At 38.5% G+C, this 16,343-nt stretch overlaps 1 protein-coding gene across 3 annotated transcripts in view; it reads right to left on the bottom strand.

The window, feature by feature from the left end:
• LOC136840613 (sedoheptulokinase-like) overlaps positions 1-16,343 on the bottom strand; it is a 104,814-nt gene that overhangs the window by 49,147 nt on the left and 39,324 nt on the right. For all 3 annotated transcript variants that reach the window (XM_067107317.1, XM_067107318.1, XM_067107319.1), the window contains exon 4: positions 668-835. In XM_067107317.1, coding sequence (XP_066963418.1) covers positions 668-835 — 168 coding nt within the window. The remainder of the gene's footprint in view (positions 1-667; positions 836-16,343) is intronic.

The raw sequence follows: 16,343 nt of genomic DNA, 5'->3' as shown, positions 1-16,343 counted from the left end.
GCAATAACTTTTATCCAATATAGGAACTGTCTCTAGAACTGTAAATACTTCTTATTGTAATGATTATAGCAATGCATACTAAGAGAGATTCTTTCACAATAAGCTTTGCTGCTGCCAGATTCATTCAGCTAAAGTTATTGTACCAGTACACCCGCATCACTTTTGTCTCTCTCCTCAGTGGTCATAAGTGCTGGATGTAGATACATAACGTATCAAAAAGATTGATGAGAAATGTAAAATGGGATGGTCACTGAATGAAGAGTACTGTAGTATGATACAAAAAATTTGCCAATATTTTGTATAGGTTATTCTTATTGAGGGAAAGGGTATGATCCAATACAATACTCAGAACTCAATTCAGTCAGCAATGTAAGACCTAGCCACTACTCATGCCTTCAGTAACTATGATAGAAGTTGGCATCATCTGGTATCAAATAAAATGCGCTGTGTTCTTATACAAATAGTTGTATGAGTAACACCAACCCAATACTGTACAGCTGACTACAACCCAGAGCTATGAACCTCATACCTTTGTCATCTGGCCTACTGGCAATGATACTGGAATGAAACACAAAGGGTCATTTTTATGTCTTTTTTTGAAAAGTGTCATAGAGCAGATAATACGGTACGGTAATCATAATTAACATGTAAAATAGCGCAATCTTACCTTTCTAATTTCTCTGGTTTATTTTTAGAAAACCATAACAAAGTAGCACACCCATAGCCAGATGCTATGGCAAGATGAGATTTCGGCACAGGCAAAGATGCGAGGAAATCTTGGGAACATCTACTGTCTTGCCAAGTGTAAAGGTGGCTGACTTCTCTAATCTCATACCTGCAGGGACAATTTATATATTAGATTCAGGAGACAGAAATGCTTACATGAAAGCACAGCTGATATCTAACAGCATGAAAATACATTATTTTGGAGCTGGAAGTAAACTACCAGGTTTTGTAAGCACACTGACATCAAAAGCTCTGATCTGAATATTACAATAAGCAATAATTTCTTTTGTGCATCTTCTAGAATTTATGTAGCTAGAAGTTTAAAAAATACCTTTAAAATAAAAAGACAAAAACTTGAATGAGACAATATATTACAAAAAATAAGATTCATAAACAGTAAAACAAGATCTAAAATTCTACTCATGGCTTTAAAAATACATGAGGCCACAGCTGCCAATGGATCCTAAAAGTACCTATGACATTACTAACTACAACAAGTAACTGATTTACAAATATTTCACACCACACAAATGAAAACTATTAGTACAAAGAAAGATGCAAATACATTTTAGGGCATTACAAAAGAGGAAGAAAGTTAGAGAATCATTGAAACCAGTATAAAATCATGTAACATGGGAAGATCATATCTTAACAGGGGAAAATCAACTCTTGAATTAATTCTACCTTCATTCAAACAGTTCAAACAGTGCAGGAGGAAGGGTCAAACAATCAACAGTTACACAACTGTTGTTATCCAAATGTAAAACCACAACATTTGTGAATGGAGAAGTTATCCAAAATCAGCAAACTCTGGGGTAAACACTTTAAACCACCATTAAAATGCATGCATACAAGGATTCCGATTCTTTAATTACAAAACTTTGACAACTCAACAACTGATGACAGAAGAGTTCTGATGGCTTTTAACTTACACATTTAGCTTTGACAATTCACAGATTTCTCACCTCTGGCCACTTCAGAGGAAAATAATATCCCTGCAGTGCAGCATCAGTATAACATCATGTATTACTCATATGACACTGTCGTTTATTTGAAATAGTATAGAGGCGATTTTTGTTATAAAACATTTTCAGTGTCAATTTCAAGGGAAGTGATAATGATTTAATTGTAAGCACGTCTGAAAAACAAACTCTGACATAACCATCAAAATACAAATTCATTCTTAAGTCATTACAATATGAGTAACTAATATGATACAAAGTAATCATGTTAAAATCATTAATATATTAACTATAAAGAAACTTACATGAACATTAAAAACACATTAGTTCACAAAAAAGCAAGTTAGGTATATATAAAAACTGAATTTTATTTGTATACTAATAACTTCATGAGAAGTTATAAAATACCCTTTTTAAAAATCAGACTCATCAATACATTTCTGTAAAATGTATTCTCGATGTTGCATTACCCCATTTATCTTATCAATACAAATAATATTATGTTGGTGGCAACATCTCTGGCTCTTCTAACAGAAATGTTATGGCTGTTATACTGAATAGGCTATACATCATTTGGCTCTAAATAGCAGGTTTAAGATTAAAATTTTACATTATATATATAAATATACATACATATATATATATATATATATATATATATATATATATATATATATATATATATATATATATATATATATATATATATATATATATATATATATATATATAATCTATAAAAGAATGATGTGTGTGTGTCCCAGCATAACTCTGAAACAAGTGAGCAATTTCAACCAAGGTTGGTAAACGTATGACTTACTATCTGGGAAAGAATACTGTGGGGCAAGACATCACTGGCACCAAAGGGGTGTGTGGGAAGGGGTGACATGTAAAAATAATAAAAAAACAACAGATACTGTATTAATGCCTAATCCATAGTTTTTGAGGTTGCTGAGATGAGTAGTGATACTCCTGATGCCCTTTAAGCCCAAGTTCAGCCTCGATAGGAAGGGACGTGAGAAGGGGGTGACGTGAAAATAAAGGAAAACAACAGATATTAGTGTCTAATTCATAGTTTTTGAGGACACTGAGATGAACAGTGACACTCCCAATGCCCTTTAAGTCCACTTTCAACCCCATAGGAAGGGAGGGTTGAGAAGGGGTGAGAAGGGGGTGACATGTAAAAATAACTGACAAAGACAGATATTAGTGTCTACTCCATAGTTTTTGAGGACGCTGAGATGAATAGTGACACTCGTGTTTCCATTTCAGTCCAAGTTCAGCCCAGTAGGAAGGGGGGTGAAAAGGGGTGGAAAGGGGGTGACATGTAAAAATAACCAAAAAAGATAGATATTTTTGTCTAATCCATAGTTTTTGAAGTTGTTGACATGAATAGTGACACTCCCTTCAAGTCCAAGTTCAGCTCCAATAGGAAGGGGGCGATGAGAAGGGGTGGGAATGGGGTGACATGTAACAATAACTGAAAAGACAAATATTAGTGACTAATCCATAGTTTTTGAGGTCGCTGAGATCAAAAGTGACACTCCTGATGCCCTTTAAGTACAAGTTCAGCTCCAATAGGAAGGAGGGGGTGAGAAAGGGTAGGAAGGGGGAGACATGTAAAAATAACCAAAAAGACAGATATTAGTTTGTAATCCATAATTTTCGAGGTCACTGAGACCAAAAGTGACACCCCCGATACCCTTCAAGTCCAAGTTCAGCCCCGATAGGAATGGGGGGGTGGGGGTGGGAAGGGGGTGGAATATAAAAATAACCGAAAATGACAGATATTAGTGTCTAATCAATAGTTTTCAAGGTTGCTGGGATGAATACTGACACTCCCTATGCCCTTTACGTCCAATTTCAGCCCTGTTAGGAAGGGAAGGTGAGGAGGGGTGGGAAAGGGATGACATGTAAAAATAACCGAAAATAATAGATACAAGTGCCTAATCCATAGTTTTCAAGGTTGCTGAAATGAATAGTGACACTCCCCATGCCCTTTAAGTCGAACTTCAACCCAGTAGGAAGGGAGGGTGAGAAGGGGTGGAAAGGGGGCAACATATAAAAATAACCAAAAACGATAGATATTAGTGTCTAAACCATAGTTTTCGAGGTCACTAATTTGAATAGTGACACTCTTGATGGCCTTTACGTCCAATTTCAGCCACGACAGGAATGGGGGGTGAGAGTGTTCAGCCCAGATAAAAGCAGGGGCGAGAAGGGGGTGAAAAATAAAATGTCAATAACAGATATTAGTATCTAATCCATAGTTTTTGAGGCCGCTGAGATGAATAGTGATGCTACTGATGCCATTTATGTCTAATATCAGCCCCGATAGGAATGGGGGGTGAGAAAGGATGAAATATAAAATGTCAAAAATGCTGGGCAATGTAACTGAAGCAACTCTCTTAACAGGAAAGGGAGAGTGTGTGAGAAAGAGAGAGGGAGAGGAAGTGAAAGAGTAGAGGTGTTGAAGAGAGAGAGAGAGAGAGAGAGAGAGAGAGAGAGAGAGAGAGAGAGAGAGAGAGAGAGAGAGAGAGAGAGAGAGAGAAAGTTTGTCGGTTGTCATTCAGAGATTTCCCGGGCAGCGATGGGTTGGTCAGCTAATAAATATATATATATATATATATATATATATATATATATATATATATATATATATATATATATATATATATATATATATATATATATATATAAATATATATATATAAATAAATTATATATATATATATATATATATATATATATATATATATATATATATATATATATATATATATATATATATATATATATATATATATACATACTGTACATACATAAAGATGCATATATATAATATATATTTAAATATATGAATAAACAATTATATACACTGTTCAGTATACTGTATATATGTACACAAACACACACACACATATATAATGTATGTATATGTATACATGTAAATATATCTGTGTATACATATACAGTGTATACATATACAGTATATATATATATATATATATATATACTGTATAGCTTATATTCTGCCATTTAAGTTAATCTGGCGCATATGTCGACCTCTAAAATTCTGATGTGTTATATACGTTGATGTTTTTATTTGCCCAATAATACAACCTCCCAAAAATAATGCAGCACCACTTCCCAAGCAAATGCATAACAACAAGATATCAGTAATTCAACTTTTTAATACTCAAGGGTTAACCCACATAGTTAGTCCAAATAAACTGATATACCTTACCTGTTGGTATTACTCATAGGCTACTGAAATAAACATGCATTATGTAGCAGAAACATAAGGCCAAACCACTTCCATTATACTGCCTTGTTTTGAAAGGCTTTGTCATTTTTACTGAGACAAGACAAATTTTACTTGTTGTTACTCATTAACAGAAAACACTACGGTGTTAAAAACTTATTACAGAAACAATGGTAATACACCATGGTAATATCATATGCCAACACTGCTGAAACAAACTCGCATGAAGTCATAAGCTGTACCGTATGGTGGTATAGCAAAAAGAACCAAGATTCAATTGCCATTTTCCGTTTGCACAGACAAGACATGGAAATTGAAAATACTGTATACACTAAACAGTTGTATAATAAGAATACATGTACACAAAATAAAACAATTTGCAGATAGTAATTACAGGGTATGTAAAATTTTAAAGATACCAAAATGATATATGAATCTGTTTTGTTCACAATTAAAACATGCTACCGTAACACGTAGTTCAATGAAAAATATGCCTGCGGTTCCTTGTTCAACACTTAGTGGTACAGGTTCACACTTTACGTACAAGTTGAAACCTGATTTTGAAGAGACATATTTTGGCCTCAATTGTCAACAGATATGGCATGCATGGACTATATATACAGACGCTCCTCTACTTATGAACTTTCAACTTACGAACTTACAGAGATATGAACATCCATGCTCGTAAATTCAATTTTTGTTCAGAGCACTCCGGGCCATGACCCGCAAGTGAAATTTTGTTGTGATGGTTTGCCTCGATTTAGTTACAATTTCTGCCGCTACCAGTGCAGAACAGCGCTATGGCTGATGCCACTAAGCATCCCAGGTTCTTCATATCTATGCTAGTGCTGAGACTTCATCTCCTATGCAGCGATTCATTCGTCAGATTTTATCACTAAATTTTTACTGCATCTGTTATCTATCATGGCTAATGGCAAGCACAAGGCCAGTGATGAAAGTGGTAGTGTTAAAAAGTGGCAAGCCATCTCAATGGAAACTAAAGTGGCAATTATAAAGAAGTTAGAAAGTAGTGAAACAATGGCTGACGTAGTGCGCCATTATAATATGAATCACTCGACTATCGGCACAATTTTGAAGAACAAAGACAAAATTATGGAACACGAGAAAAGTGCTATGCCAATGCAGTCAACAATTATAAGTAAGAGGGGGAGGGAGGTAGAAATGGAAAAACTTTTGGGTATCTGGATGGAATACCAGAGACAAAGATGTGTACCACTTAGCCTCATGCTCATTCAAGAAAAGGCTAAAAGCCTCTTTGATGACTTGAAGGCTAAGGCTGGCGAAAGCGCTAAAGATAAAACGAAATATGTGATGTAAGTCATGGATGGCTTCATCACTTCAAAAAACGAGCCAACTTGCATCATGTGTCTGTAAGCGGTGAGTCAGCGAGCGCCGACAAAGCAGCAGCTGAAAAATTTCCCAAGATGCTCCAGGAAATAATTGATAGGGAAGGTTATACCCCTCAGCATATTTTTAATATAGATGACAAAGGCATTTTCTGGATTAAAAATGCCAGAAAAAAACATACATCAGCCGTGAAGAGGAGACGATGCCAGGATTTAAGGTGGCGAAGGATAGGCTAATATTACTGCTGGGTGGCAATTGTTTGGGAGACATGAAGCTAAAACCTCTCCTCTTTTGTTGTGCAGGAAATCCACGGGCACTGAAAAATATCACAAAAAGTTCTCTACCTGTAATCTGGATGTCCACTAAGAAAGCCTGGGGGACTCTTGCTGTATTTGAGGACTGGTTTTTCATCAATTCATCCCTGACGTCAAGCTGTACTGCAGAGAGAATAACATTCCTTTCACGATTCTCTTAATTTTGGATAATGCCCCTGGTCACCCACCGCACTTAGATGATTTCCATCCAGATGTTCAAGTTGTTTATATACCCCCTAACACAACTTCACTCATTCAGCCAATGGATCAGGGCGTAATAGCAAATTTTAAAAAATACTACACTCGCTATACGTTAGGCAAGCAATAAAGGAGATAAAGGATGTATATGTGACCTCATGTGACTTCTGGAAGGGTTACAACACTTACAATTGTGTAAAAAACATGGCGTGAAGTAAGTTACATCAACATGAATGGAGTATAGAGGGCCTTATGCCCACAGTTTGTAAATGACTTCAGAAGGTTTAATCAAGATGAGGAGGAAAGTGAAAAGTTACGGCTTGACATAGGGAAAGGGGACTTTCAAGAGCTGTTTGACAGTCATTCAGAGGAGTTGACGAATAAGGATTTGATGGAACTGGAAGAAATGAAAAAAAAGAAGAACATAAAGAAGAAGAAGAAAAAGTTCCCTTAAAGAAGTTTGAAACAAAATTGATGGCTGAGGGATTTTCTCTTCTAGAAAAAATGTTGACTATTTTTGAAAACCAGGATCCCAATGTTGAGAGATTCTCAAAAGTAGCTACAACAGTCAATGATGCTTTCCAGTGTTATCGTATCATAAACAATGAAAAGAAAAGAAAACCAATGCAAACTTCCATAGGTAAATTCTAAACCAGTGTCTTCAACCTCAAGAGCCTCCCCACCTCCAATGACTGCTTCCTCCCCAAATGAAGAGGAAAGTGATGAAGAAATCCTTGCTGAAGAAACTGAAGAAAATGAAGAAGACACTGACGACCCACCACCCCTGTATTAAATCCCTCTCATCATCCATCACGACAAGCCTACGACACCAGCTTCAAAGTTAAGATTTAGTTAGTTATAAATGATTTGTTTAACCAGACCTCTGAACCCTACTGTACATGTACTTTATTGTATTATTATCATAATTTGATTAACATTAGGTTGTGTATATAATTTGTATTGATAAAATGCTCTATAAAATACAGTAACAGTACTAGTACTAGGTTTTAGTACAAAAAAACATAAAATAGTACTGTACATATTGACTTTGTGTATACCAAGTTGAACTTACAAACAAAATGAACTTACGAACAGCTGTTCAGAACGTAACTCATTCGTAAGTAGAGGAGCATCTGTATATACATTCGACCGCCGGTATTCGCGGGGAATAAGGACCACAACCACCCGCGAATAGCTAAAATCTGTGAATACTTGACCCCCTCTAAAAATGCTTATAACTGCCTACTTTAATAGTTCCAACACCAAAGGTCTCCTCTAAAAAATGCTTATAACTGCCTATTTTAATAGTTCAAACAACAAATATACCTTACACTATCATCCTAAAACCCTTTAATATCATTTCAAAGTCATCTTACAATATTACCCTTAAAAATATATGGCTTACAGCTACATGTGAAAACTAATCAAGTTTCCTCTATATTCAGGCAATCACATTTTCTTTCATAAAGTACTATCCAAGCATCCTATTTTCTTTTACAGGGTAAACAATGGTAATTCACAAGAGAGAGAGAGAGAGAGAGAGAGAGAGAGAGAGAGAGAGAGAGAGAGAGAGAGAGAGAGAGAGAGAGAGAGAGAGCAAAAATACATATGCATATTAAAAATATATATTAAGATTACGTAAATCATATGGGTACTCACCAGTGATCAATGTTGACTGAAGAAGATGATGAATTAGCTGTGCAGTCCGATGAATGAATGATGATATAACTGCATGGCAAAGTAGAGGAGTTACATATTCTCTGGAGGTGCCTCTTCCCCTTCAGGAGGCACTTCAGTCACTTCATGGACTTCAGGGGTTTCTGCAGCTCCCTGCCTTTCCTCAGAGTTTGGGACAAACCTTCAAATTGTTTCAAATCCTCTGCCGTCAGGGGTCTGAGAGTAAATGGATGATGGTGGAGACATTTTCTTCCCTCTCGATCAAGTAGATGACACTCTCAGGCACGCCATAACGGGTGGCTACTTTGGCGTAATTTTCCTCTCACACAACATATCAATAACTTCTGCCCTCTGTATCATGACTTTCCTCTGATGCTTAAGTTCTTTCCCATAAGCAGTAGAAGAAGCAGGGCATTTAGGAGGCACCTTATGGCATGATTAAAAAAGATATGTGAAGTCAGCACTGATACACAACACATGAACATTAGAGGCATACACAGTGAACTGGGAAGCTGAGCAGAGATAGTGATTTGCGCATCGTGTACAGGGTACTACAGATAACAACACTGATATTCTGCTCATACTATACATTTTATTGATATTTTGCTGTGTTGTAAAATGATTTTCAAGCATTAAAGTGTTTTAGGATGATAGTAGAGCATATCTAAAATAGTTTGTAGAATAACGGGACTGTATGTTTACGTCTGAGAAACCTCTCAGTCATTCTATTTTCAAGTTATATTTTCATGACTAAATACATTTATGATTAAAAATTACCTACTTATTTTCAAATATTATTGTACTGTACTGTGTAATATTAACCCTTAACGCCTGTTGGACGTATCATACGTTGACTAAAATTGTCTGTTGGGTGCGAGTGGGACGTGCCGTCGTCGACTACAAAAATTTCAACCTTCGGTCAACTTTGACTCGACCGAAATGGTCGAAAAACGCAATTGTAAGCTAAAACTCTTACATTCTAGTAATATTCAATCATGTACCTTCATTTTGCAACAAATTGGAAGTCTCTAGCACGATATTTCGATTTACGGTGAATTTTGAAAAAACTTTTTCTTACGACGGGTGGTAACTCAGCGAAAATTTCATAAATTCTTTCGTCATTTTGTCGTAATTTTTGCACTGTTCTATATTAGCCGTTACATAAAGTTTTATATATGAAAATGTGCGCAATTTCATGTACAATACAGCAAAATACAACCCATGGTTGTAGCTTTTATCAGTTTGGAAATATTTTCATATAAACCACGATAACTGCCAAAATTTCAACCTTCGGTCAACTTTGACTCGACCAAAATGGTTAAAAAACGCAATTTTAAGCTAAAACTCTTACGATCTAGTGATATTCAATCATTTACCTTCATTTTGCAACCAATTGGATGTCTCTAGCACAATATTTCGATTTATGGTGAATTTTTAAAAAAAACTTTTTCCTTACGTCCGCGCCAGAAATTCTTTCGTCACGTTGTCGTAATGTTTGCACTGTTTTATATTAGTCGTTACATAAAGTTTTATATATGGAAATGTGCACAATTTCATGTAGAATACAACAGAAAATAACTCATGGTTGTAGCTTTTATCAGTTTTGAAATATTTTCATATAAATCACGATAACTGCCAAAATTTTCAGCTTCGGTCAACTTTAACTCGACCGAAATGGTAAAAAAACGCAATTATAAGCTAAAACTCTTACATTCTAGTAATATTCAATCATGTACCTTCATTTTGCAACAAACTGGAAGTCTCTAGCACAATATTTCGATTTATGGTGAATTTCTGAAAAAAATTTTTTCCTTACGTCTGTGTGGTAACTTTCGGCGAACATCTCAAGAAATTCTTTTCGTCATGTTGTCGTAATGTTTGCATCGTTTTACATTAGTCGTTACATAAACTTTTATGTATGAAAATGTGTGCAATTTCATGTAGAATACAACAGAAAATAGCTCATGGTTGTAGCTTTTACCAGTTTTGAAATATTTTCACATAAATCACGATAACTGCCAAAATTTCAACCTTCGGTCAACTTTAACTCGACCGAAATGGTCAAAAAACGCAATTGTAAGCTAAAAATCTTACATTCTAGTAATATTCAATCGTTTAACTTCATTTTGCAATAAATTGGAAGTCTCTAGCACAACATTCGATTTATGGTGAATTTTTTAAAAAAACATTTTCCTTACGTCTGCGCGGTAACTCGGCCGAACATCTCAGAAATTCTTTTGTCTCGTTGTCGTAATATTTGCACCGCTTTATATTAGTCGTTACATAAAGTTTTATATATGAAAATGTGCGCAATTTCATGTACAATACAACAAAAAATAACTCATGGTTGTAGCTTTTATCAGTTTTGAAATATTTCCATATAAATCACGATAAATAGAAAAAATTCGACTTTTGGTCAACTTTAACTCGACCGAAATGGTCGAAAATTGCAATTGTAAGCTAAAACACTTACAGTCTAGTAATATTCAATCAATTAGCTTCATTTTTCAACAAACGGGAAGTCTCTAGCACAATATTTCGATTTATGGTGAATTTTTGAAAAAAACATTTTTTTCGTCCGGCGTACATGAATTCATGCATCATTTTGTGATAATATTTTCTCTGTGTTGCTTTGATCGTTTTAAAATTTGTTATATACCAAAATCATCGCAATTTAGTGTACAATACAACCAAAAAAAATTAACTCATTAGCTTTAACGGTTTTGCTTACAGCACGATTTGTATACAATTATATACAAGTTTTTTTTTTTTGCTGTCATATATTCCAATATTCATATATGATAATGATATTTTTTTTCATTTCTGATGGTTGCATACTAAACTTCAGGCAATGACAAAAAAAAATGAGCCAAAAATGAACTCTTAATCTTAAAAACTAAGCGTGCTGTGATTTTTGAAAAAACTTTTTTTCCGCTTGGCGTTAACTCACGAACGCCGCCAGCATACAGGAGACGTTTTTGTAAATAGGGCTTCGGCGTTAAAGGGTTAATGTAAACACAGTAAAATATCAATAAAAAATTTTTTTCTTAAAAAATGTTTGCCCCAAGCCAAGCCAAACACAAAGCTGTAGCAAAATGAAAATGCATCTTGGGATGCTGATATACCTAGGTGCAATGCTACTTGACATGCTATTGGCTGGTGTTTCCAAAGCAGCCAATCCAGGAGCACCATTCATTTTCCTTGGTGCTCATTAACTGTACCCTTGGAGCCGATTGGCTGTCTACCCCCAAGACTTCCTCTGAGATGTATGTACGGAGGCAGCATCTCTGTCAGTTCACTGCATGTGCCTCTACATTACTGTACTGTACTGTGCTAGCTTCACTGCGTACCTGTGTACTTATTTCAACTACAGTATTTTGACTTTATGTTTGCATATATGTTGGCAGGAGTCCTCGTAGAAGAATATTATTTTTTTAGCTTATTAAAGCTACTGGGAGTTAGTTGGTTAGTGTGCCGAGACTATAACAGATAGTATCAAATTCAAAAAATCATTTACAATAACGAACATGTGAACGTATAAGGACAGTGTGTTAGGCCTGCCTTAGCCATAGATGATTCAGAGGGGTAAAAGAGAACCGTTATTGAAGCCTAAAAGAATGAGTGTTGTATGGGTGATTCATAGCAAGAGAGAATGGAGGCCTACTCATCAGGTGCTACAACGATAGACCTAAGCTGGCCAAGAACAATGAAACATTGAAAACTGACTCACATTGCTAACAGGCACTAGATGGACACCAGACACTATGATTTTGGCTCTCGTTGTTTGTAGCTAGCCAACACTAAGTCATTAGCAAGTGATAAGACATTACCACGCCAGTGAGTCATTAATGACAGAGGCCTATGTTACTCTAGAAGGTATCCCCCTATAAAAATGCTTATAACTGGCTATTTTGATAGTTCAGACACCAAAGACCCCCCTTACACTATCATCCTAAAACACTTTAATATAATTTCAAAGTCATCTTACAACATTACCCTTAAAAATATATGCCTTACAGCTACATGTGAAAACTAAACTCAAGTTCCCCCCACATTCAAGTACAGCCGTTTTTTCTCATACAGTACTGACTCTGTCCTGTTTTTTTTTTTAGATAGGGGAAACATTGGGAATTCACAAGTAGACAGATAGGGGAAACACTGGGAATTCACAAGTAGAGTTAAATACTGTACAGTACTTAAATATTTAAATATGCATTAAAAAATACCAAATTATAAATGCAATCAACAGTGATAAAATATTCTCTTCTGTATGTACATGTTGGAATGATTTACTAATCTTCAAATATAATATTAATGTAAACACAACAAAATATCAATAAAATGTTATTTCACTTACAGAATCCATTTATACTGTATTGTTGTATTAATCTGTTATCACAGTAATATGTATAAAAAAACAATAGCTTCTGCAGCTTGCTTTGGAAATCCCTTCGCTCTAAGGAGACTCCTGACAGTCTAAATCCTGTCTGAAGAAGTGGGGTTGTCTGAGAAGAGACCGTTTTTGTGGAAGAAGCCTCGGGAAATCCACTAAAAGATGAAGCAGGTCTGGGAACCATTTCTTCTTGGGCCGGAACAGAGCAACAAGGGTCACTGAAACGCTGCGTTGAGAGGGGAACTTGTTAATTACTTCCCTGATTATCCCGAAGGGGGGGGGGGGAGGCGCATATGTCCAGGTCTGACCAATCCAGAAGCATGGCATCTGTCGCCCATGCGAGAGGGTTTGGGGCTGGCGAGCAGAAGAGAGGAAGACGGTGGTTCTTCGATGTCACAAACAGGTCTATGGAAGGTCTGCCCCATAGCCTCTACAGATCGCTGCAGACCAGGGGGTCTAAGGTCCACTCTGTGACAAGACTTGCTTGTGACGGCTCAACTTGTCCGCCAAGACATTCAGTCTCCCCTAAATGAACTGGGTGATAACTGTCACCTTGTTCCGTTCCATCCAGAGAAGGAGACATTTCGCAGCCTCGTAGAGGGAGGAGTGTGTGCCGCCTTGCTTGCGGATGTATGACAAGGCAGTACACTAGTGGTGTCAGATTCGAGAAGGACTGGAGGCCTAGGTGAATCGCCTTCAGTTCTTTGACATTGATGTAGAGATTTCTTTGCTCTGCGGACCATGTCCCAGAAACTTCTTGACTTCCTAGAAGTGTAGGTCGGGGCTCAAAGGAAGAAGAGACTTCCCCTTAGGAAGTCTTCCTTCGCACAACCACCAATGAAGGTCCATCTTGATCTCCGATGCGATGGGAAAGACGAAGGCATCCAGTTGAGTTTTTCTGTTCCAGTTTGGCTTGAGGAAAAACTGCGGAGGTCTCATGTCTAGTCTGCCCAACTTGACAAACTGTTCTATTGAGCCCAGAGTCCCCAGTCTCATCCATTGACTGGCTGAACAGGATGGGAGAGAGAGAAATTTGCGAACTGTTAGAAGGCAGGAGTTGACTCTTTCTGGGGATGGAAAAGCCCGAAAAGTCGGTGAGTTCAATAACATCCCCAAATAAAGAATCTCCTATGTTGGAACTACTGTAGTTGAAATTTCTGCTTGTTGATGAGAATGCCCAACTCTTGGGCCAGGAGATGAGTCTTCTTTAAGTCCTCCATGCACTTCTCCACTGACTGGGAATGCAGAAGCCAGTCGTCCAAATACGGTAAAGGCAGATGTTTATGCCAACGAGATGGAGCCATTTGCCAAGCAGAGCAAGAATTTGCAAGAAAACTTCGAGGGGCTTTAGGGAGGCCAAAGCGTAAGACCCCAAACTGGAGAACCCTGCCTTGAAAAACAAACCAGAGGAATTGCCTGGAGTTCGGATGCATGGGAACATGGAAGTAAGCATCCTCCATGTCTAGGGTGATCATCCTATTGCCCAGGTGGATGGATAACAGGGCCAAATGGTTCGTTTCCATGTGAAACTTGGTCTTCTGAACGAAGTGATTCAGGGCGCTGACATCTAGAATGGGTCTCCAACCCCCCAATGACTTGGGGACAACAAATGGACAGTTGTAGAACCCTTCTCAGTTGTGATCTTCACCTTCCTCTACAGCCCTCTCGAGGAGGGAGTTGACCTCCAGCGAAAGGGCTGAAAACTTCTCGGGGCCTTCCGAGCAAGCAGTCAAGGCGATGGGAGACTTGACAAAAGGAGGCTTCTCCCTGAATGGAATGGAGTAACCCTCCTTCAGAACCTTGACAATCCAAGGTTCTGACCCTCTGCGATTCCACTCTTCCAAAAGTGGCAAAGTCTAAATCCTCATATTTTGGAGAAAGACTTGAAAGTGGGCTTCTTAATGGATCTCGACAAGGAGCAAAGATTGGCACGAGGTCTTGACTGGGGCTTATGCTTTCCTCCACGAAAGGGCTGAGGCTGAAGTGGAGAGACAGACTTAGGGACGAAGACGGAGGACTCCTTTGGTTGCTTAGTGGACTGGGACAGCAGGTCCTGCGTGGATTTTTTCTGAAGGTCCGATGAGATCTCTTTGATGATGGCTTGCGGGAAGAGATGCAGCTTGTCCAAAGGAAAGAAAAGGAGCACAGACTTCTGGGCTTGGTTGACCCCTTTTGTGATGAAAGAGCACCACAACTCCCTTTTCTTCAAGACCCCCATCGAAAAGAGAGATAGCCTTGTTGGCACACGATAACATCGACAACCAGTCTGACGAAAAGTCCTCTGCAAGCTCAGGACAGTCCTCAATCTTCTTTGCAAGGGGCCCCCCAGACCAATTAAGGAAGTTAAGTACCTCGAACACCTTAAAGATGTTCTTGATGAATTAGGTGGTCTAATTCGGGAGACAAAAACATAATCTTTGCTGACGCAAGTCCCCTTGGGAAGAGGCAGCAACATCCACAGAGGGAGCTTTTCCAGTAGAGCAGCAGAGGTATCTCCGAATCAGTCTAGAGGGAGGAAAGGCAAATGTGGCTTTACCCTGTTCCCTCTTCAAAGAGAGCCAATCATCCACTTCTCTGAGTGCTTTCCTTGAGGAGCAGGAAAGTACCAATTCGGGAAGCCTAGCCCTGTCGTCTTGCTGTATCCTCATAAGAAAGGTCGAAGATGGAGAGACCAGGGCAGCAGGCACAAAGAAGCCAAGAAAACTGGCCAGGAAAAATCTAAGTAAGGCAGCATATGACGAAGGAGGAGTGGGTTCTTGTCCAACATCCTCCTCATCCGAAGAGGCGGGATACAAAGACGCATCCTTGGGGGTCTTGGAAGCTGTAGGGGTCTTTTTCAAAAAAACCCATAATCTCTGCCAATTGACATTTGATCGGCGCTAATGAAGGATCTTCCTGGACAGAAGAGTGTGCTTGCAGAGAAGAAGTTGGCGCCAAACGTGCGAGAGCTGGCGCCACTCGCTTGGTAGCACAAGGTTGGCACCTTGCAGTAGGGGCTGGGCACTCTGGGGATGGCAGGCTTTCAGAGGCGGGCACCTTCGGGAGCTTGGGAGCCAAAAACAGGCGCTCAACATATGGAGAAAACGACTCCGGGCTGTCCCAAGCAGACAGGGGAGGTCAAGCCAAAGTAGCAGTGGAAGGCAGATCAGCAAAACTGCAGGAGGGTTGAGGGCTAAGACTGGCCTCCTTATACCTCTTGACTGGGAGAGGGGAGCGATCCGTGTTAGCAGAGTTCCTCTTAAGGGGGCAAGATGAAGCTGGGAAGCCCCACCAGCACCTTTTGTCAGGGTTGGACCCTTCCAAGTCCCACGAGAGTTGGTGAGCACTCACTACGATGCCTTTCCAATGGCGCTCCGTCACAGCCTGGGATCGGGCAACAAGCTCAAATGAGGGGGACGACTACCCGTGGACAAACCCCGCTGGCCTCCCTTGGACCTCCA

Source organism: Macrobrachium rosenbergii, chromosome 8 (genome assembly GCF_040412425.1).
Source record: "Macrobrachium rosenbergii isolate ZJJX-2024 chromosome 8, ASM4041242v1, whole genome shotgun sequence".
Taxonomy (NCBI): Eukaryota; Metazoa; Arthropoda; class Malacostraca; order Decapoda; family Palaemonidae; genus Macrobrachium; species Macrobrachium rosenbergii.
The sequence above is the reverse complement of the archived record's forward strand: the minus strand, read 5'-3'. Positions and strand labels throughout refer to the sequence as shown.